The sequence below is a fragment of the Pristiophorus japonicus genome, chromosome 5 (assembly GCF_044704955.1).
Source record: "Pristiophorus japonicus isolate sPriJap1 chromosome 5, sPriJap1.hap1, whole genome shotgun sequence".
In the NCBI taxonomy this organism is placed as follows: domain Eukaryota; kingdom Metazoa; phylum Chordata; class Chondrichthyes; family Pristiophoridae; genus Pristiophorus; species Pristiophorus japonicus.
In genome coordinates, this window is record NC_091981.1 from 20,085,468 (window position 1) to 20,109,920 (window position 24,453).

Consider the following 24,453-nt stretch of genomic DNA (forward strand, 5'->3'; position numbering starts at 1 on the left):
GGTAGAAATTGAGCTCGACCGGCTACAAAGAGAGGGCATTATCTCACCGATCGAGTTCAGTGAGTGGGCTAGTCCTATTGTCCCAGTCCTCAAGGGAGATGGCACTGTCAGAATCTGTGGCGATTACAAAGTAACTATCAATCGTTTCTCCCTGCAGGACCAATGCCCATTTCCAAAAGCCGACGACCTCTTTGCAACGCTGGCGGGAGGAAAGACGTGCACGAAGCTTGATCTGACCTCAGCCTACATGACGGAGGAACTGGAGGAATCATCGAAGGCCCTCACCTGCATCAACATGCACAAAGGTCTTTTTGTTTATAACACATGCCCATTTGGAATCCGATCAGCGGCGGCGTTATTCCAGAGAAACATGGAAAGTTTACTGAAGTCGGTCCCGCACACCGTGGTCTTCCAGGACGACATCTTGGTCACAGGTCGGATCACAGTCGAGCATCTGCAGAATCTGGAGGAGGTTCTTAGTCGGCTCAACCGCGTAGGGCTCAGGTTAAAATGTTCAAAGTGCGTTTTCCTGGCGCCTGAAGTGGAGTTCTTGGGAAGGAGAATTGCGACAGACGGCATCAGGCCCACCAAAGCGAAGACGGAAGCAACTGAGAACGCACTGAGTCCACAGAACTTGACAGAGCTGCGGTCGTTCCTGGGAATCTTGAACTACTTTGGTACCTTCTTACCGGGTCTCAGCACCCTGCTAGAATCACTACATGTCTTACTACGAAAAGGGGGCGAATGGGTTTGGGACAAAAGCCAAGAAAATGCCTTTGTAAAAGTGAGAAAATTGTTATGCTCAAACAAATTGCTTGTGTTGTATGATCCATATAAGCATGTGATCTGTCGTCATATGGGGTCGGGTGTGTACTGCAACAAGCTTATGATTTCGGGAAATTGCAACCGGTTGCTTATGCATCCAAGAGTCTGTCTAAGGCCGAAAGAGCCTACAGCATGATTGAAAAAGAAGCGTTAGCGTGTGTCTATGGGATAAAGAAAATGCATCAATACCTGTTTGGGCTAAAATTCGATTGGAAACTGACCATAAGCCACTTATATCTCTGTTTTCCGAGAGCAAAGTGATAAATACCAACGCATCGGCCCGCATCCAGAGATGGGTGCTCACGTTGTCCGCATACAACTACACCATCCGCCACTGGCCAGGCACAGAAAACGGCGCCGATGCTCTCAGTAGGCTGCCCATTGCCCACCATGGGGGTGGAAATGGCGCAGCCCGCAGATCTAGCCTTGGTTATGGAAGCATTTGAGGGTGAGCAATCACCCGTCACTGCCCGGCAGATCAAAACCTGGACAAGCCAGGACACCTTATTATCTCTAGTCAAAAGCTGTGTGCTTCACGAGAGCTGTTCCAGTTTCCCAGTGGAAATGCAGGAAGAGATAAAGCCATTCCAGCGGCGCAAAGATGAAATGTCTATACAGGCAGACTGCCTTCTGTGGGGCAATCGAGTAGTGGTCCCCAAGAAGGGCAGAGACACCTTCATCAATGTCTTCCACAGTACCCACCCAGACATCGTAATGATGAAAGCTATAGCCAGATCCCATGTGTCGTGGCTTGGCATCGATGCGGACTTAGAGTCCTGCGTGCACAGATGTAATACATGCTCGCAGTTAAGCAATGTACCCAGGGAGGCATGCTAATTTTATGGTCTTGGACCTCCAAACCGTGGTCTAGAGTACACGTCGACTATGCAGGCCCGTTCTTGGGCAAAATGTTCCTTGTGGTTGTAGACGCATACTCCAAGTGGATTGAATGTGAGATAATGTCAGCTAGCATGTCACTGCCACCACTGAAAGCCTGCGGGCCATGTTTGCCACACATGGTTTACCTGATGTCCTGGTGAGCGACAACGGGCCATATTTTACCAGTGCTGAGTTCAAAGAATTTATGACCCGTAACGGGATCAAACATGTCACATCTGCCCCGTTTAAACCAGCGTCCAATGGGCAGGCAGAGATAGCAGTGCAAACCATCAAGCAGAGCTTGAAGAGGGTAACTGAAGGCTCACTGCAGACTTGCCTATCCCGAGTCCTGTTTCGCTACCGCACAAGACCACACTCACTCACTGGGATCCCACCTGCTGAACTGCTCATGAAAGGAGCAATTAAGACAAGGCTCTCGTTAGTTCATCCTGATCTACATGAACAGATAGAGAGCAGGCGGCTTCAACAAAGTGAATACCATGATAGCGCAAATGTGCCACGCGAGATTGAAGTCAATGATCCTGTATTTGTATTAAATTATGGGCAAGGTCCCAAGTGGCTTCCCGGCACTGTCGTGGCCAAAGAGGGGAGCAGGGTGTTTTGGATCAAACTTTCAAATAGACTCATTCACCGGAAACACTTGGACCAAATCCAACTCAGATTCACGGACTACCCTGAGTAACCCACCTTGAACCCTACCTTTTTTGATCCCCCAACACACACATCAGTGGCAACCGACACCACAGTTGACCAGGAAACAGAACCCATCATCCACAGCAGCACTGCAGGGCCCAACACACCAGACAGCCCAGCAAGGCCAGCTGCACTGCAGCCCAGCGAGAGCCCAACAAATGACTCAACAACACCAGCCTTCAAACCAAGACGATCAACCAGGGCAAGGAGGGCCCCAGATCGACTCACATTGTAAATAGTTACACTATTGACTTTAGCAGGGACAGTTGTTATGTATCTGGACTTGTATATACTCTGTACAGCCACCAGAAGGCTCATTCCCCGAAGTCCCAAGGGATCTCATAATCCCTTGGGAGCACAGGTATTTAAGAGTGCTTCACAGTTTGGAGAGGCACTCTGAAGACTGCAATAAAAGACGAAGGTCACACTTTACTTTGAGCTCACAGTGTTCAATCTGACTCTTTCTCCATACACTACAGTGTGTGTGAACCGGGGACCGAGAATGGAACCAGACAGTCTTCCTGTGTGTGTGAACCGAACCGGGGACCGAGAATGGAACCGGATAGCCGTTCTGTGTGTGTGAACAGAGAATGGGACCGGACAGCCTTCGGGCAGGGTTGGAGATAAGTTGCTGCTGTGTGTTTCTCAATTCTTTCAGTGTGTCCGGGCATCTGCTGAGCTGCTTTCCTTACTTGCGCCGATTTCCTTAACTCTACGGAAGGTTTTTCAGGACAGGCCACAGACGCTGGCCTAATCAGAACTGGAGTAACTCTCAGCTGGCCAAACTTCCCTAAATGGCCAGAAGTGGCATAGGTAGCTGGTTACACCCCCTTTGGCTGAAAAAAAAACTGACTTAAAAAATTCGTAACTAACTGAGTTACGCTAGTGCAAATTGATTGGGGAAACTGGGGATTTTTAAGTTAGGACAGAAAAAGCAGCCTGCTCCAAAAAAGATGGCACAAATACTGAGGAAAATTGAGCCCAATGTGTCTACTGCGGTCATGTAATGAACCCATCCCCAGGATTTAGGATAGGATCTATGGCTGGAGGAGGACATAGATTCTGCTCTCCTGCATTTGCATCAGCGGGGTGGGCCCCCACAAATTTCAAGGCCCAGAAGTGCAATCAAATGTAAAGAGTTGAGGAGGTCCTCAGAAGAATTCCAGGATTTGAAATGGAAGGAGAAGGGTCATAAGCCATGCCAAAAAAAAGACTGGGTTGAAAGACATCCTCTTGGTGGATGTGCCTTCAGTTAAAACTAATTTGTTCCAACATTGAGAAATGATTACATGGCAAATTGGCTATATGTTCACTGAAGTCACTACTAGTGGTGTACACACATACATGGATGAAATCAAGCAAAGTTCCAGATGAATGCAAATGAAGTTAAAAATAAATCAGTCATTTAAATCATCGATAGCGCATTAAATAGATCAGCCTTATATTAAAAATAATGAGCAGATTCAGAGGTGGAACTGTTCTGAAATCATCAGGCCTTTAGCAGCTATATAGGCATTGTTACAGAGTGGAAGAAGAGTATCTCAATTATAAATCTTCAATGCTGCATGCCGGCCATTGCCGATTCAAATGTAGCACATACTGTATATATAAAATGGTTGACAGGTAACTTAGATTTACATTATTAGCTATTAAAATAAGCAAGTGTCTTCTGAGAAGTGGAGTGATAATGGTAGTGGATTAGCAACTCAGAGATCATGAGTTCAAATTCCACAAGCCAGTTTGCAAAACTAAATTCAACAAATCTGATAACTTCTGGACTAGCACCAGGAAAAATGGCCATGGAAACGACCAAATTGTCACAAAATCTCAACTGGTTCACTAATGTTCTTCGAGAAAAAGAACCCATCACCTCAATCTGGCCTCTCGTCCATATTGTGTGATTGAGTCTTGGGGGAGACATTCACTGTTGCCCCATTTGGGGCGCTAATTTTTAAAAGTTTGAACGATTTAAGACTTTTTTAAAAATTTGCCGCTGACGCTCCAAGAAAGAAGTGGTGTTCAGGCGCAACCTCGCCTTTAATCATTGCCCCCGGCCGGTTGTCCGATGCACGGTTCCTGCAGCTGTCAGTGCTCTCGCCCAGCGCTGCTGCAGGGGGCAGAAGTCAATTTCGGGTCCGGGGCACTACCAGGGTGATGTGCACAACGATGACGTCACGACCTCCGGCGCAGGAGATTGGGGCGCAACACCGTCGCAAAACTCCTGCCCAATATAATGGGTGTCGGTGTCAGTGCCACGCCTGTCCGCAAAGCCATTTGCATCCCCCGGGGACGCTAATGGGAGGCGCAAAGGCACCCAATTTCTCCCCCTTAATGTCCTAAGGTCATTTTGCCAATGTCACCCACATCGCATGACCAAAAAAATCCAGAAACCATTTCAATAAAGCAGAAAATCCGAAACACAAACATTAGTAATAATATTGTGGCAAGCAGTCACACTTAAGATTCTTCACCTGTTCCTACTTTTCTAGATTTCTCCATCTCACACAGCATAAACCAACAAGGTCATCGGGCACAGAAATTAAAGTGGACAATTCTACAAATTTCAAGATTTTACTTTGATTAATGTTCTGCAGTTTTGCTTGATTATCAGGATTAGGAAGACATTTTATAGGTACTTGTGGTCAGTTGCTTCTCTCAGCAGGCTGAGTGGGTCATAATGGGGCAAATTGTACTTGGCTTGTGAAATATCAAGCTTGATGAGCCAGATGGTCTTTACACATTCCATATTTTAGTTTCCATTCGTGCTGAGTTAATTGATCGCAGCCAGGTCAACAGTTGATGTATTACAACTGGCTTCCGTGCCACTAAACTAGAAGAGAAAAATCAAGCAGGATCCACCACCATGTGGTATTGCTAACCTGTGACCTCCTTCCTACCCCCGCACCCCAACTCACCCCCACTCCACCACCCACCCCACTCACTCCTGAAAAATGGCCATTTCAACTTCAGATGGGAACAAAAGTGAAGTTCTCCCCCTAAGACTCAATCCCACAATATGGGAGGAGAAGCCAGGTTGGGCTGATGGGTTCTTTTCCTAGAAGATGTTGAGTAAGGACTGTATTGGGCAAAGCTGTGAAACAGCCAAATAACCTCCCAACACTCGCTGTCCAGGTTCACATATGAAGGATGATGCCATACACTACATGAGGTGCAGCTGCCTTGAGGAGGGGAGAAAGTTGAAGTAACATGATATAAATTACCATTTTTCAGGTGTGCGTCTAGACAGTGGGCTACTTAACTGTGGTAGTATCACTCCTGAATCCATTGCCCAATGTTCACTTTCCAAGAGAGTTTCCTGGATAGTGATAAGGAGCATGGATTCTGGCTGATTTTTTTTTGCAACAATCCATAGCCCTTGAGGCCAATTTTAATCCTCTGTCACCCTAGTTGAGATCAGCTGAGTCACTGAGTGCTTGGTAAATAACTATCAATGAGCAAGCTGTTACAGTGCACCATTTTCTTAACCGGTTTGGTGTGATGCCTTCCACAGTTGAATAACATGGTTTGAATAATTTGCTAATACTCACCATCATGGCTCAAGAATGGCAACTTGGGAATGGTAGTAAAGGGCTGTTCACATTTGTGAAACCCCAGCAAGCGTCAGTGCTTTTCTGTAAAAATAGGGAGAAGATGGAAAAGAAGTGAAACAGTTTGCTGATATTACATTCACCCGTGCAGCTATAAATTGGGATCTCTGGGATATATCGGTTTAGCTTTCAGTTCAGTGCAGCAATGTTAACTACAACACATCATCTTTAGCTGTGTGTTTCTCGTTTGAGTTAGATACCTATAATGCCTAATTACAGTAAAAACATTACCCCAATCAATAAGTTGAAAAACTCTTAACATCAACCTGCTATAATAATTTATAGTGCACAACATATGACAGTAATTTACAGCTTGTATTTGTAAAGAATACGTCAAACAGCTGCCAGATAACTGGGTGGCCTAAAGGTCTGGGATCAGCACAAGAATGTGATGATGATGAATTCATGACAGACTACAGAGACTCTGATCTCAATTTATCTAAAGTAGTGAGAACACACTTAGGTTTTCCTTCAGCCCTATTTGAAGTACAGAGAGGAACCTGACTACCAAACTAGCATGTCATAAAATGAAAACACCTAGCCGGTTAAGAAAATGATGCACTATAACAGCTTGCTCATCGATAGTTATTTGCCAAGCACTCAGTGACTGATCTCAACTAGGGTGACAGAGGATTAATAAAATTGTCCTCAAGGGCTATAGATTATTGCAAAGAAAAATCAGCCAGGGTCCATGCTCCTCATCACTATCCAGGAACCTCTGTTGGAAAGTGAACATTGGGCAATGGGTTCAGGTGTGATACTACCACTGTTAAATAACTCACTGTCTAGACACGCACCTGAAAAATGGTAATTTATATCATTTTACTTCAACTTTCTCCCCTACTCAAGGCAGCTGCACCTCATGGTAGTGTATGGTATCATCCTTCATGAGTGAACCTGGACAGCGAGTGTTGGGAGGTTATTTGGCTCTTTCACAGCTTAGCGTAATATAGTCCTTACTCAACATCCACACAAGCATCAACGTGTAGAGAACAGGGAGAGGAATCCTGGTTGACTTTTCTCCTCACTGGCCAAAGGATATTGAAGCTAATTAGTATCCTGTACCATCATCCCAGCTGGAATTAGTTAGCGCAGCAAAAGCCACAGGTCAAACCTTAGGCATTGGTTGTTCAGCACCACACAATTTTACATATTCACTGAGGTAGTAGGAGAACCAACATTCAGAAACAAAGAAATTAACAGCAGTGCCAGTGGCAGAGCCTGCTATACTAGAAATAGCGGAGGCTTGTAATAAAGGAACGGCAATAATCATGGGTGATTTTAACCTTCATATTGATTGAACAAGGTAAATTGGCCAGAGTAGCCTTGAGGAGGAGTTCATAGAGTGTATCCGGGATAGTTTCCTTGAGCAGTACATTGCGGAACCAACCAGGGAACAGGCTATCTTAGATCTAGTACTGTGTAATGAGGCAGGATTAATAAATTACCTCGTAGTAAAAGATCCACTAGGAATGAGTGACCATATTATAATTGAATTTCAAATTCAGTTGGAGGGTGAGAAAGTTAGTTCTCAAACCAGGGTCCTGAGCTTAAATAAAGGAGACTACAAAGGTATGAGAGCAGAGTTGGCTAAAATGGACTGGGAAAATAGACTAAAGTATGGGACGGTTAATGAGCAGTGGCAGACACTTAAGGATATATTTCATAACTCACAACAAGACTTTATCCCAATGAGAAAGAAGGACTGTAAGAGAAGGGACTGTAAGATCTGTGGTAACTAAGGAAATAAGGGAGGGTATCAGATTGAAAACAAAGGCATACAAGATGTCCAAGACTAGTGGAACACCAGAGGATTGGGAAATTTTTAAAAGCCAGTAGAGAACGACTAAAAAAATTGTCATGTATCTTACATTATTATATATAACTGTATCCTAACATGCTATACATGACAGGAATAAGATTTGACCTGTAACCACCAACGGGGGACAGGACTTTACAGTGGCGACGAGGATGGGATGAAAAGTACAATGCGGGAGACAATTGGGAGGACTTTATGGAAAGGCTCCAGCAAAGCTTTGTAACCAAAGACTGGTTAGGCAACGATAAGGCAGACAAGAGAAGAGCCCATCTCTTGACCAGCTGTGGCTCGAAAACATACGCTTTAATGAAGGATCTGTTGGCACCCGAGATCCAGCAAGCAAGTCGTTTGAAGAATTGAGCACACTGGTAAGAGACCACCTGAAGCCAGCGAGCAGCCTACACATGGCCAGACACAAGTTCTACAACTACAGACGCTGTGTTGGCCAGAGGATACCCGACTTCGTGGCGGAACTTCGGAGGTTGGCCAGTTTATGTGAGTTCTCCGATGAACTGAGGAGAGAAATGCTGAGAGACTTTTTCATTCAAGGAATAGGCCACGCAGGCATATTCCGAAAGCTCATAAAGACCAAGAACCTGACCTTAGAGGCAGCAGCACTGGTTGCACAGACATTCTTGGTTGGGGAAGAAGAAACGAGGTTGATTTACAATGCAGGTACGACAACTAACAAAATAATGGAACAAGGAGTTCACAGCATTAGACAAGCTGCTACCCCCACACACAGACAAAACCGGGAGAACAGGCTCTCAACAGCAGGCAGAAGCCATCAAGGGCCACAGTAACAGCCATTCACACCTCATCAACCAACAATGCGAGCAATCAACGACAAACTGAGAGAAGCTCGAGAGATCAGCCAGACGCAGCTCATTCTTTGGGAACTCTTTGAACAATGAAACAGGTCTGTGCTGGAGATGTGGGGGTGGGCACTCGTCAAGGGGATGTCGATTTCAGCAGGCCGTTTGCAGAAATTGTGAATATACAGGGCATTTGGCCCGCATGTGCAGCTCGGTTGGTATACGAATCGGATGGGTCGGAAAGCAGACCAGAAGACGGTGGGGACAGTACCCTGGACACCGATGTACAGCGGGTCAACACGATCAATGGCCGCTGCTTCTACAACAGGACGCCTCCTATAATGATGAGGGTCCTACTCAACGGGATATCTGTCAACATGGAGCTGGATATGGGAGCGAGTCAATCTCTCATGGACGCTCAACAATTTGAACTGTGGCCGCATAAAAGAGACAGACCAAAACTCACAAGGGCGCGACACCAAACTAAGGACCTATACCAAAGAAATCGTACCAGTCCTCGGCAGCGCCATGCTCTCTGTCACACACAAAGGGACAGTGAACCGACTTCCCCTGTGGATTGTCCCCGGAGACACCCCAGCACTGCTGGGGAGAAGGTGGCTGGCAAAACTAAACTGGAAATGGGATGATGTCCATACCATGTCATTAGAGGAACGGACCTCCTGCTCAACAGTTATAAAGCGATTTGAACATCTCTTTCAGCCAGGTGTGGGCACTTTCAAAGGGGCCAAATTCAAAATCTACATCACACAGGATGCTAGACGGGTCCATCACAAGGCCAGAGCTGTACCCTATGTGATGAGGGAAAAGATTGAACACGAACGAGACAGGCTTCTGTGGGAAGGCATTATATCACCTGTGGAATGTAGCGACTGGGCAAGTCCCATCGTCCCAGTCATGAAGCCTGATGGATCCGTACGAATCTGTGGGGACTACAAATCTACCATAAACAGAGTCTCCCTACAGGATCAGTACCTGCTGCCCAGAGCGGAGGACTTATTTGCCACATTGGCTGGAGGTAAACTTTTCTCAAAATTAGACCTCACATCTGCGTATATGACGCAAGAATTGACCAAGGAATCCAAGCTACTCACCACCATTAACACACATCGAGGCCTTTTCAAGTACAATCGATGCCCATTCGGCATCAGGTCGGCAGCTGCTATATTCCAGCGCAACATGGAGAGTCTGCTCAAGTCCATCCCGGGGACGGTTGTATTTCAAGACGACATACTTATCACGGGCAGGAACACCGACTCCCATCTCCGTAATTTGGAGGAAGTACGAAAGCGGTTGGATCGGGTCGGCCTACGAGTCAAGAAATCCAAGTGCCTGTTTCTCGCACCCGAGGTTGAATTTTTGGGCAGAAGGATTGCCGCTGTTGGAATCCACCCAACAAAATCCGAAACAAAAGCAATTCGCCTAGCACCCAAGCCCCGGAATATCTCAGAACTGCGCGTCTTTCTCGGGCTACTCAATTACTTTGGAAACTTTATGCAGAACTTAAACACGCTGCTGGAGCCTCTCCACGTGCTACTCAGGAAGAGGTGCGATTGGTTTTGGGGGGAGGCCCAGGAACGCACCTTCAATAAGGCACGCAACCTTCTGTGTTCCAACAGTGTTTTGACTTTCTTTGACCCAGGTAAAAAGCTAGTTCTCACATGCGATGCGTCAGCGTATGGGGTCGGGTGCGTTTTGCAACATGCCAATAGTGCGGGCAAATTACAACCCATAGCTTATGCCTCCAGGTCACTTTCGCAGGCGGAGTGCGGGTACGGAATGGTAGAGAAGGAGGCGCTCGCGTGCGTGTACGGTGTCAAAAAGATGCACCAATACCTTTTCGGGGCCAAGTTCGCGTTAGAAACCGACCACAAGCCCCTCACGTCCCTCCTATCCGAGAGCAAGGCAATAAACGCCAACGCCTTGGCGCGAATTCAACAGTTCATGCTGGTGTCCTACGACTACACCATAAGGCACAGACCAGGCACAGACAACTGTGCCGACGCGCTCAGCAGGCTACTCCTGGTGACCACGGAAGGGTCTGACGAACAGGACTGTCAGATAGTCATGGCAATCAATGCCTTTGAGTCCACAGGTTCACCCATGACGGCTCGACAAATCAGAGCCTGGACGGCCAGCGACCCCATGTTATCCTTAGTAAAAAGATTGTCCTAACCGGTGACTGGGCAGAGGCTCGCGATGCCTGACCCGAGGAATTAAAATCCTTTCACAGGCACATGCATGAGCTATCACTGCAAGCAGACTGCCTGATGTGGGGCAGCCGAGTAGTCATGCCTCTGCAAGGCAGAGAGGCATTTGTCCGGGAGCTCCACCGTGAGTACCCGGGGATCGTTCTCATGAAGGCCATAGCCAGATTCCATGTCTGGTGGCCTGGTATTGACGTTGACTTGGAGCTCTGCGTCCGAAGATGCACCATTTGTGCCCAACTCAGCAATGTCCCCAGGGAGGCTCCACTGAGCCCCTGGCCCTGGCCTACCAAACCGTGGTCGCGGGTGCACGTAGACTATGCGGGCCCATTCATGGGTAAAATGTTCCTAGTAGTTGTAGATGCATTATCAAAGTGGATCGAATGCACCATTTTAAACTCGAGCACAACCTCCACCACTGTGGAGAGCCTCGCAACCATGTTTGCAACGCACGGAATCCCTGACATATTGGTCAATAACAATGGTCCGTGCTTCACCAGCGCAGAATTCCAAGACTTTATAATTGACCACGGCATAATTCACGTCAAGACGGCACCGTTCAAGCCGGCCTCCAACGGCCATGCGGAGAGAGCAGTGAAAATCATTAAACAAGGCATGCTTAAAATCCAAGGTCCCACGCTGCAGGGTCGCCTGTCGCGACTGCTGCTGGCATACAGATCTCGTACGCACTCACTGACTGGGATCCCCCCCGCGCAACTGTTGATGAAAAGGACTTTAAAAACAAGGCTCTCATTAATCCTCCCAGACATGCACGAAATCGTTGAGGCAAAGCGCCGTAAGCTGACTAAGTACCATGACAGAAATTCGAGAGGGAAATGGAATGAGATAGGGGACAAAGCGTTTGTACTAAACTATGGCAGGGGTCCCAAATGGCTTGCAGGGACAGTAAGGGGCAAGGAAGGAAACAGGCTACTGGTAGTACAAATGGACAATGGCCAAACCTGCCGGATGCATGTCGACCAAGTCAAAAACAGATTTACCAACAACACTGCGGTACCAGAGGCAGACTACAATGTGGAGCTCGCACCACACCTGGTGGACAGACATAAGAACATAACATAAAAATTAGGAACAGGAGTAGGCCATCTAGCCCCTCGAGCCTGCTCCGCCATTCAAAAAGATCATGGCTGATCTGGCCGTGGACTCAGCTCCACTTACCCGCCTGCTCCCCATACCCGTTAATTCCCTTATTGGTTAAAAATTTATCTATCTGTGATTTGAATACATTCAATGAGCTAGCCTTAACTGCTTCCCTGGGCAGAGAATTCCACAGATTCACAACCCTCTAGGAGAAGAAATTCCTTCTCAACTCGGTTTTAAATTGGCTCCCCCGTATTTTGAGGCTGTGCCCCCTAGTTCTAGTCTCCCCGACTAGTGGAAACAACCTTTCTGCCTCTATCTTGTCTATCCCTTTCATTATTTTAAATGTTTCTATAAGATCACCCCTCATCCTTCTGAACTCCAACGAGTAAAGACCCAGTCTACTCAATCTATCATCATAAGGTAACCCCCTCATCTCCGGAATCAGCCCAGTGAATCGTCTCTGTACCCCCTGCAAAGCTAGTATATCCTTCCTTAAGTAAGGTGACCAAAACTGCACGCAGTACTCCAGGTGCGGCCTCACCAATACCCTGTACAGTTGCAACAGGACCTCCCTGCTTTTGTACGCCATCCCTCTTGCAATGAAGGCCAACATTCCATTCGCCTTCCTGATTACCTGCTGTATCTGCAAACTAACTTTTTGGGATTCATGCACAAGGACCCCCAGGTCTCTCTGCACCGCAGCCTGTTGTAATTTCTCCCCATTCAAATAATATTCCCTTTTACTGTTTTTTTCTCCCAAGGTGGATGACCTCACATTTTCCGACATTGTATTCCATCTGACAAACCTTCGCCCATTCACTTAACCTATCTAAATCTCTTTGCAGCCTCTCTGTGTCCTCTACACAACCCGCTTCCCCACTAATCTTTGTGTCATCTGCAAATTTTGTTACACTACACTCTGTCCCCTCCTCCAGGTCATCTATGTATATTGTACACAGTTGTGGTCCCAGCACCGATCCCTGTGGCACACCACTAACCACCGATTTCCAACCTGAAAAGGACCCATTTATCCCAACTCTCTGCTTTCTGTTAGCCAGCCAATTCTCGATCCATGCTAATACATTTCTGCTGACTCCGCATACCTTTATCTTCTGTAGTAACCTTTTGTGTGGCACCTTATCGAATGCCTTTTGGAAATCTAAATACACCACATCCATCGGTACACCTCTATCCACCATGCTCATTATATCTTCAAAGAATTCCAGTAAATTAGTTAAACATGATTTCCCCTTCATGAATCCATGTTGCGTCTGCTTGATTGCACTATTCCTATCTAGATGTCCCGCTGTTTCTTCCTTAATGATAGCCTCAAGCATTTTCCCCACTACAGATGTTAAACTAATCGGCCTATAGTTACCTGCCTTTTGTCTGCCCCCTTTTTTAAACAGAGGCGTTACATTAGCTACTTTCCAACCCACTGGTACCTCCCCAGAGTCCAGAGAATTTTGGTAGATTATAACCAATGCATCTGCTATAACTTCTGCCATCTCTTTTAATACCCTGGGATGCATTTCATCAGGACCATGGGACTTGTCTACCTTGAATCCCATTCGCCTGTCCTGCACTACCTCCTGAGTGATAGTGATTGTCTAAAGGTCCTCCCTTCCCACATTCCCGTGACCAGCAATTTTTGGCATGGTTTTTGTGTTTTCCACTGTGAAGACCGAAGCAAAATAATTGTTTAAGGTCTCAGCCATTTCCACATTTCCCATTACTAAATCCCCTTTCTCATCTTCTAAAGGACCAACATTTACTTTAGTCACTCTTTTCCTTTTTATATATCGGTAAAAGCTTTTACTATCTGTTTTTATGTTTTGCGCAAGTTTACTTTCGTAATCTATCTTTCCTTTCTTTATTGCTTTCTTAGTCATACTTTGCTGTCGTTTAAAATGTTCCCAATCTTCTAGTTTCCCACTAACCTTGGCCACCTGAGACGCATTGGTTTTTAATTTGATACTCTCCTTTATTTCCTTGGTTATCCATGGCTGGTTATCCCTTCTCTTTCACTGGAATATATTTTTTGTTGCGCACTATGAAAGAGCTCCTTAAACGTCCTCCACTGTTCCTCAATTGCGCCACCATTTAGTCTATGTTCCCAGTCTACTTTAGCCAACTCTGCCCTCATCCCACTGTAGTCCCCTTTGTTTAAGCATAGTATGCTCGTTTGAGACACTACTTCCTCACCCTCAATCTGTATTACAAATTCAACCATACTGTGATCACTCATTCCGAGAGGATCTTTTACCAGGAGATCGTTTATTATTCCTGTCTCAATACACAGGACCAGATCTAAGATAGCTTGCTCCCTTGTAGGTTCTGTAACATACTGTTCTAAGAAACAATCCCGTATGCATTCTATGAATTCCTCCTCCAGGCTACCCCGTGCGATTTGATTTGACCAATCAATGTGTAGGTTAAAATCCCCCATGATTACTGCTGTTCCTTTTTCACACGCCTCTATTATTCCCTTGATTATTGTCCGCCCCACCGTGAAGTTATTATTTGGGGGCCTATAAACTACGCCCACCAGTGACTTTTTCCCCTTACTATCTCTAATCTCCACCCACAATGATATCATCCTTTATTAACAGAACTACCCCACCTCCTTTCCCTTCTTGTCTATCCTTCCGAATTGTCAGATACCCCTGTATGTTTAATTCCCAGTCTTGGCCCCCCCCTGCAACCACGTTTCTGTAATGGCCACCAAATCATACCCATTTGTAATGATTTGTGCCGTCAACTCATTTACTTTATTTCGAATGCTGCGTGCATTTAGGTAGAGTGTTTTAATACTAGTTTTTAAACCATGATTTTTAGTTTTGACCCCTCCTGCAGGTATATAAGGGCAGGTCTCAGGCAAGTGCAGCATTCTTGAGCTGTGAAATAAAGGTGCAGGTCCAGAGTGACCTTGACTTCACTACATGCCTCGTGTGAATCTGTTCTGAGGGGACAGGACTTTACAAAAATGATTGAGAGGGAAGAAAGATTATGAAAGTAAACTAGCACAAAATATAAAAACAGAGAGTAAGAGTTTCTACAGATACATAAAAAGGAAAAGACTGACCAAAGTAAATGTTGGTCCCCTAGAGGATGAGATGGGGGAATTAATAATGGAGAACAGGGAAATGGCAGAGACGTAGAACAAATATTTTGTATCGGTCTTCACAGTAGAAGATGCTAAAAACATCCCAATAGTGGATAATCAAAGGGCTATATGGAGGGAGGAACTTAATACAAGCACTATCACTAATGAAGTCGTACTAGGTAAAATAATGGGACTAAAGCGGACAAGTCTCCTAGACCTGATGGCTCACATCCTAGGGTCTTAAGAGAAGTGGCTGCAAAGATAGTGGATGCATTGGTTGTAATCTACTAAAATTCCTTGGATTCTGGGGCGGTCCCAGCAGATTTGGAAATCGCAAATGTTACACCCCTATTTAAAAAAGGGACAGACAAAAAGCAGGAAACTATAGACCATAGCCTAACATTTGTCATTGGGAAATGCTGGAGTCCATTATTATGGATATTTGGAAAGGCATGATTCAATCAAGCAGAGTCAGCATGGTTTTATGAAAGGGAAATCATGTTTGACAAATTTGCTGGAGATCTTTGAGGATGTAATGAACAGGGTGGATAAGAGGGAACCAGTGGATGTGGTGTATTTGGATTTCCAGAAGGCATTCGATAAGGTGCCACATAAGAGGTTACTGCACAAGATAAAAGCTCACGGAGTTGGGGGTAATATATTGGCATGGATAGAGGATTGGCTCACTAAAAGAAAACAGAGAGTCGGGATAAATAGGTTATTTTCCGGTTTTCAAATAGTGACTAGTGGGGTGCCGCAGGGATCGGTGCTGGGTCTTCAACTATTTACAATCTATATTAATGACTTGGATGAAGGGACCGAGTGTAATGTAGCCAAGTTTGCTGATGATACAAAGATGGGTGGGAAAGCAAATCTGCAAAGGGATATAGACAGGCTAAATAAGAGGGCAAAAACTTTGCAGATGGAGTATAATGTGGGAAAATGTGAGGTTATCCTTTTGGCAGAAATAATAGAAAAGCAAATTATAATTTAAATGGGGGGAAATTGCAAAATGCAGCAGTACAGTGGGACCTAGGGGTACTTGTGCATGAAACACAAAAGGTTAGTATGCAGGTTCAGCAAGTGGTCAGGACAGCCAATGGAATCTTGGCCTTTATTGCAAGGGGGATAGAGTATAAAAGCAGAGAAGTCCTGCTGCAGCTGTACAGGGTATTGGTGAGGCCACAGCTGGCGTACTATGTACAGTTTTGGTCTCTGTATTTAAGGAAGAATATACTTGCATTGGAGGCTGTTCAAAGAAGGTTCACGAGGTTGATTCCGGAGATGAGGGAGCTGACGTATGAGGATAGGTTAAGTAGGTTGGGCCTTTCTACATTGGAGTTCAGAAGATTGAGGTGATCTTATCGAAACGTATAAGATACTGAGGGGCCTCGACAAGGTGAATGCAGAGAGGATATTTCCACTCATAGGGGAAACTAAAACGAGGGGACATTGGGCTCAAGTTTCAGCCTGAGTTGCTCCTATTTTTTTGGAGCAACTAGTTTAGAATGAAGCATCTTAGAAATTGCAATTCTCGGCATTTAGTTTGCTCCAGTTCTCGTCAGTTCGAATAGTTTCATTTTAGATTCGATTTTTTTTTCAAAAGGGGGCGTGTCCAGCCACTTACAGCTGTTTTGCAAGTTTAGGCAGCGAAAACTTACTCCAAACTAACTTAGAATGGAGTAAGTATAGATTTTTGTATGCTCATTAAAACCTTGCCTATACTTATAAATCAGGCGTAGGGAACGAAAGATAGAGGAGGGGGAGGAAAGTTTATAAACATTAAACACTTCACTTTTACAAATAAAGAGTCATCATCAATAATAAATGACAATAAATCAATCAAAAAAAAATTTAAAAATTAAATATAAAAAAAATAATTAAAAAATCAATCAATCAATAAAAAATTATTTCCACTCACCTACTGCAGCACCGGGAGCCCTCCAACAGCGTGCTGGGACGGGCCCCTAGTGTCTCTCTCTCTGCCTCTGCCTCTGTCAGTGTCTGTGTTTCTGACAGCGAGGGGTGAGGGGAGAGAGGGAGGAGGGGGAGGGAGGGGAGGGAGAGGGGGAGGGAGAGGAGGAGGGAGAGGGAGAGGGGAGAGGAGGGGAGAAGGAAGAAGGGAGGGAGGGAGAGGAGGGGAGAAGGAGGGAGGGAGGGAGGGAGGGAGGGAGGGGAGGGGGAGAGAGAGGAGGGAGGGAGGGAGGGGAAAGAGAGGAGGGGGGGGGGAAGAGGCTGAACGGCCGGGCAGGGCCGGACTGCCAACGACGACGACACTTTGGGTGGGGCGAGATGTCAGACGGGCCCCGCCGACAACAGGGGGACGGGGGGGGGGGAAGAAGAGTGGGGGGAGAAGAGGGGGGAAGGCTGAACGGGAGTGAGGGAGGAGGGGGGGAGCTGAACGAGAGGGAGGTCCGAGCTAGGGTCGGGCCCCTCCCATGCAGCCTCGGGGGCCTGGAGCTACTGCACATGCATGCACACTCTAGCGCACATGTGCAGAGGTCCCAGCACAGTTTTCAGCGCCGGGACCTGGCTCCGCCCCCGACCCCTTGTGCTGTGCCATGCCGAGCACAAAAACGTCCTGAGGAGACCGGAGAATCACAAGGTAAGTTTTCGGCGCCTTTTTTCATCCAGAAAGTCGGCGCACCTTATCGAGATGCACTGTTTTTCCAGAGGGCGGAAACTTGGGCCCATAGTCTTAGAATAAGGGACCGTCCATTTAAAACTGAGATGAGGAGGAATTTCTTCTCTGAGGATTGTAAATCTGTGGAATTCTCTGCCCCAGAGAGTTGTGGAGGCTGGATCAGTGAATATATTGAAGGCGGAGATAGACAGATTTTTGAGCGATAAGGGAGTAAAAGGTTATGGGGAGCGGGCAGGGAAGTGGAGCTGAGTCCATGATTAGATCAGCCATGATCTTATTGAATGGCGGAGCAGGCTTGAGGATCTTGGCCAAATGGCCTACTCCTGCTCCTATTTCTTATGTTCTTATGTATACAGCAATGAAACACGAGCACAAGATGGTAAGAAGCACTCATAAGAAGTTCCAATTATAGGTTTACCCACACTCCTCATTGCACCGTAATTGATGTTAAATATTGAGTCTTTCAACTTATTAACTGAGATAATGTGTCCATTGTTTGTGTGTGTGTCTAAATTTGAACAAAAAAAAAATCAATAGGTCAAGATTATATGACAGCTAAATTCACACTGATGACTCATAGCTATATAAGAGGGTTTTGAGTGGAGATGAGACACTTAGTAAGAGAAAGATTGCGGAGATTCAACTACTATACTGAAATCCCCACACACTCCTGGTTCAGAACAAGAGAGCCATGGAAGTGGGCCAGGAGTGATACAAGATGGACCTGACTATAAAATAATGAATAAAGATGATAAGCATTTATTGGCAAAAATAAAGAAAACCTGGATAAAGAAGACGCCAAACTAAACAATGAAAAGGAAAATAAAATGTTACACAATGTAAAGTGCTTGGCAAAAATGGAGAAAAAAAATTCAAAATATACTATTTATTTTACTCATTTAGGTTGAGTTTGTCGTGTGCATCAAGGAGAGGAATATGAGTGCTGGGACCATTGCTGCTTTGGACAACCAATAATGGCAACCTTCTAATGTACCTGTGTGATTTAAATCCATTTCACATACCAGGCCAATCTTCTGAGCTCTTTGAGTGAGATTTACTATAATTTGTGGCAATAATATGGACAGTTTTATGCTGAGGGCCCTCACCAGCCAAGAATTGTGTTGAAACTTCCCCACAGCATTTCATGTAGTACTCCAACAGCTAGTAGGGAAACCAGACTTTTATTCAATCTGTCTGGACTTCATTCAAATCCAGATCCCAGAGGCGAAAATATCATGCCCTGAGCCAAATTAGCCAGTTACCTGAAAATACATTATTTCAATGCAAGATACTTTATTTACGTTAATGTAGACTACTCTGCAACAATAGTGTTTGCATCGAGCTAAAGATAATTGGCAGGGTCTTTCTTCATGTCTCTGCCCTTTTCTTTTAAAATGTAAAGAATGTTCCAATGCGTAACAAAACAAATATTGAATTCAATTTTTAGGATACAAAGTAAATGACTGCCCTCCTCCACCCAGGAAGTTAGATATATTTCAATATTTTGATCCTTTACAACACCAGTTCTACAAGTTAGATTCAAACCTGATTTTATTACCAATGACAAGCTTGAGTCAATACATTTAATTTTAATTTTTTGCAACAAATGTCAGAATTTGCAATATCAATTGCATATTTAATCCCTGGTGATGTTTTTAATTCTTCACGAAGCAACACAAGTGATATTTCTGGCACTGCTGTATAGTACAATATGGACAAAAGATCTGTTAATATTACTGAACTTTACTGCAATACACTTAAGTGCAACTTAAGAAAATTTTGCAGCTGCATGGAGAGATCAACTATATACTTCAATTGACAAAAGAAACATTAATAACTTAACAGAGCCCCACATGAAACATTTGAAGATGTCGAGCTGCACATGTATCATTATTGGATCATACTATAGATTTCTTTAGTTGTATCTGAAATGGTAAAAGACAATTGGCTTGGAGGAAAAAACTAAACAGGATTGGATACAGCAGTGATAAAATGAATTTACTTGGTCAAATAACCATATAAAATTCACAGGTTTCACTCTGGCCACTTGATTGGGTTGCCAACTCTCCCAGATCATCGAGGAATCTCTCAGGATTAATCATGGATCTCTAGGGTGATTGCACTTGAAATTTCCCGCCGCAGCAGCTGGTGACGTATTTGTTCTCCCATTACAACCAATCCCACCACCCCCCGCCCCCACTTCACCTGTGCCATTGAAGAGAATTGGTGTACCTAGAACTGTTGGGAATCAATGAGGGGCTCAGGAAGCGGGAGTTGGTGGGTGGATCTAGAGGAGAGGAAAAGACTGGGGAATAGAGAGGACAGAGGAAGACTAAGATCAGGAGACTAGAAGAGGGGAGAGTGTGTGACTGGGGAATGGGGATCAGGGAATGGATTGAGGGAGAGAGCACGAGAATACGAGGCCAGGGAGAGAGGGAGAATGGGAGGGGAGGGGCGGAGACAGAAAGAGAATGGGGTCAGGGGATGGGTGGAGAGCAGAAGACTGGGGAATGGGGGTTGGGTTGGCGAGCGAGAGGACGAGTGGGGAAAGCGGGTTAGGGGGTGGAGAGATGGGTCAGGGGAATACGGCTCAGGATGGAGAGAGAGACAGAGCGGAAACCAGGGACTGGGGGCTCGGGAAAGAAAGGGAGAAGGGGTTTGGGGAGAGGATGAACGAGGAAGGGAGGTCGGGAAGATAGGGAGAATGGGGAAAGTCAGGGGGAGAGAAGAGAACTGGGAACACCTTGGGGGTGGGGGGGGGGGGGGAGGGAGGGGAAAGAGAAAGAGTGTGGGGCCTAGCATTTTCTGCTGAGCCTTGAGCAGCAGCAACGTGGTAACTGGAAGCAGTGCCATGGGAAGAGCAGCTACTGAAGAGGTGAATTAAACTTGGGAACTGTACTGTGGGTAAACAGTGAATGTTTCTACTGGTGGGTGAACAAGGAGACCGGGGCAGAGGATTCTCGCTGGGGGAAGGGAACAGGAAGGTTCTTTAATTGAGGGCTTCACCACAAGTGACTATTGAGGTAGAGACTAGAAGAGCATCCTTTAAAAAGGAACGGGATAAATATCTGAAAAGGAAGAATATAAAAGGATCTCGTTGGGAATGGAGTTGCAGGAGTGAGCACCAGCACAAGCACACCAAGGGGGGCTCAGGGAGTGGTTTAGAAATATTGGTGCTGAGCTGAGTTTAGAACAATGTGCCCCTGAGAAGTGCCCCAAACACCACGCCCACTGCCCTTTGTGCGATCTCTTGATTTGGTTCAGGTTGGTCTGTGTCACCCAGTTTTTGTGCGTGAAGTCCAAGTACAGATCAGTTACGACTGTGGGTCCTAGTTCAGAGTTGTCACCTTAACACACATCCCGAGTCCAAACCAGAGGGAGAGAAATGCAATAACAGATTGTAGATGTCATATGATCTGGGATAACCTGATCAGACATCATGGTCAGATGCCATGTGATTTGAACATCACATGATCAAACCTCCAGATATGTTTCCAACCAGAGTTGGCAACCCTACCTCTTGTGGATCCCTCCTTCCCTTCGGTTCACCATTGGTTGCAATGCCTAGGCCCTACACTCCCTAAACTCCTCTGCCTCTCAAGCTCCCTCTCCTCCTTTAAGACTCTTCTTTAAACCAGCCTCTTTAAACCTTCCCAACATCCCTTTTTGGTTCAGTGTTAATTTTTTTATTTTATACCTCTGTGAAACACCTTGGGATTATTTCTATCTGAAAGGCACTATATCAATGTAAGCTGATTTAAACAAACAATTCCTGCATTGCAAAATACAAAGTGTACTTAATTTCATGACATCACTTTGTAGGGCAAAACATAAAAATGTATTTCTTTAAAACATAGAAAATTAAGTTATGCAACCTACTATATTACTACACACAAAATTACTGGAAAAGAGGATGATATTCAAATAATGTATTTTATAAACAGTAATATGTTCGCTAACACATTTACATAATTTTCCATTTTCAGAATTTTCTATTTTCAGCCACTGTGGAATTAGATGCTGGCCCCAATACTCTAAAACATTTATTTCTAGAGAATGAAGGATACTCTGAATGGAAATATCACAAAACTGTGAAAAGGAAGTTTCTGTATTCCAGCAAATGTGGTGAGTCGATTACCAATGCAGCCAACTTGCTTCACCAATTCTTCCCAGGCAAACTGCCTAATGTTATGCAATACTGTCACGTTACTGCCCATCTGTGTGGTACCATAATGATATAGGTGGCCAATGCCTTCTTACATGCAAGCCTTAGATATGTGAGAGCAGTGATGAAAGCCAGAGTTTATCAACCACGGTTGACTTCATCCTTCCGGACTTAATTTTAAAAAGATAGGAATCATCATCATAGGCAGTCCTTCGGAATCGAGTAAGACTTGCTTTCACTCCCAAAGTGAATTCTTTGGAGGCTGAACAGTCCAATACAAGAGCCACAGACCCTGTCACAGGTGGGACAGACATTCGTCGGGGGAAGGGGGGGGGGTGGGACTGATTTGCCGCATGCTCCTTCTGCTGCCTGCGCCTGACCTCTTCACGCTCGCGGCATTGAGATTCGAAGAGCTCTACGCCCTCCCGGATGCACTTTCTCCACTCAGGGCGGTCTTTGGCCAGGGACTCCCAGGTGTCAGTGCTGATGTCGCACTTTACCAGGGAGGCTTTGAGGGTGACTCTAACGTTTCCGCTGCCCAGCTTTGGCTCGTTTGCCATGAAGGAGCTCCGCACAGAGCAATTACTTAGGGAGTCTTGTGTCTGGCATGTGAACTATGGGGCCTGCCCAGTGAAACTGATCAAGTGTGGTCAGTGCTTCAATGCTGGGAATGTTAGCCTGGTCGAGGACACTGATGGTGCGCCTGTCCTCCCAGGGATTTTTGCAGGATCTTGCGGAGACATCGTTGGTGATATATCTCCAGCGACTTGAGGTGTCTTCTGTACATCGTCCATATCTCTGATCCATACAGGAGGGCGGGTATTACTACAGCCCTGTAGACCATGAGCTTGGAATAGGCTGTTCAGCCCCTCAAGCCTGTTCCGCTATTAAATTAGATCATGGCCGATCTGCACCTCAACTCCATTTACCCGCCTTTGTTCCATATCCCTTGATACCCTTACCTAACAAAAATCTATCGCTCTCCAGTCTTGAAAATTTCAATTGGTCCAGCATCCACAACCTTTTGGGGGAATTTCCACTATCCTTTGTGTGAAAAAGTACATCCTGATTTCACTCCTAAATGGCCTAGCTCTAATTTTAAGATTTTGCCCTTCTGGATTCCCCCACCAGAGGAAATACTTTCTCTGTATCTACCCTATAAAGGCCCCTATTTTCAACCTTCACGATTTTTGGCACCCAAGTACAATAATGTACGTTTTTTTCCCCCGTTTGCGCCAAAAAAAACATTAGTTTCGCCAAAGCGAAAGTTATTTTTGGCACCGCACTACGTGAAGATAATTCTGGGGGCAGAGCTTGTAGTGTGCGCCAAAAAATCTCTGCACATGCACTGGAAAAAAACACTTTCTACACGTGACGTGTCTGCCTAATCTGGATCAACAGTGAGAACCCGTTGGTATCAGAGCTGGATTTGAAGATCAGAATTAAAGCTTCAAAAGACAGAGAAGGAGAAAGGGACAGAGAATGAGAAAGGGAAGGGGAAGCTGTAAGGGCCAAGAGATTTTCAGCAGAAGAAATTGAGCCCCTGGTAAACATAATTGAGAGGAGATGGGATGTGCTTGAAAACAAAGGGGGAATGGGCTAAAAGAAACTGAAACCCTCTGTACTCGCAAAAGTTTGGAACCAAGTTGCAGAAGAGTTTAATTCATTGTCCATTACCCCGAGAAGCGGCGCATAGCTCAAAAAGAAGTGGCAGGACCTCGGACAAGCAGTTACTGCAAGTAATATTTTTATTTAAATTTTTATTTATATTTATATTTATGCACTGCAATAACATTTGTAAATGCGACTAATATGTGTGTGTGTGAGCAAAAGGACCTTCTCTTAAAAAGTTCTATTTTCATCTTTGCAGAAGATGGTGTCACAGATTGTTATGTCTTTAATACTCTTATGAATGACTCCATGAGGTCTAGTACTTGAGCTGTCGTGACCTTAGTCCCATTTATTGTAACTCCAGAGTGAGGCACAAGCATGGTGGGCAGCCTTTTATACTGGGCCCTGCACACCTATGCAGGTGATCCTCAGGTCTCCCACCGCAATGCCCTCTGGTGGCACACCTTATGTAACTATACAGTTAGTATACATGGTCTACATACATGACATCAATTCCCTCTCAAGTCTTCAATGCAAATTGACTTGTACATTGACGGTGATCTGGGCTTTGCTCTTCCTGGTTGACCATTGGAGGGTCGCTTCCAGCTTGGGTGGGTTGGTAGTGAGATTTGTTGTCAGTGGAGGTCCCAGTGGTTTCTGGTTGTGAGTTCATGACTACTCCATTCTCTCCCAAAGATCATGCTAATGGCCCATTACATGCAAGTTTTATATTTACATCTTGGCACATTTGTTGGGTGGATTACAGTTGCATTTCCTTTTGTGTGGTACATTTACATGACCAGTACAGGTATATCAGTACAGGTACACAAGGACAGTCTAGTTCCAGCACGGCCGGATGAGATTCGGGTCGTCTGGTGGCGGCACAGCACCCCATGCTAGTGGGTCTGTGGGCGAGGTGAACTTATTTTGCTCGAGTT

General features: G+C 45.4%; 1 protein-coding gene across 7 annotated transcripts in view; it reads right to left on the reverse strand.

The window, feature by feature from the left end:
• The window catches only part of fars2 (phenylalanyl-tRNA synthetase 2, mitochondrial), a 628,185-nt gene that overhangs the window by 459,910 nt on the left and 143,822 nt on the right, over positions 1-24,453 (reverse strand). For 4 of the 7 annotated variants that reach the window (XM_070880365.1, XM_070880362.1, XM_070880366.1 and 1 more), the window contains one exon: positions 5,967-6,050. The exons of the other annotated variants lie outside the window; for them this stretch is intronic. In XM_070880365.1, the coding sequence (XP_070736466.1) occupies positions 5,967-5,972 (6 nt within the window). In that variant the 5' untranslated portion in view covers positions 5,973-6,050. The remainder of the gene's footprint in view (positions 1-5,966; positions 6,051-24,453) is intronic. 7 annotated transcript variants of the gene reach the window in all.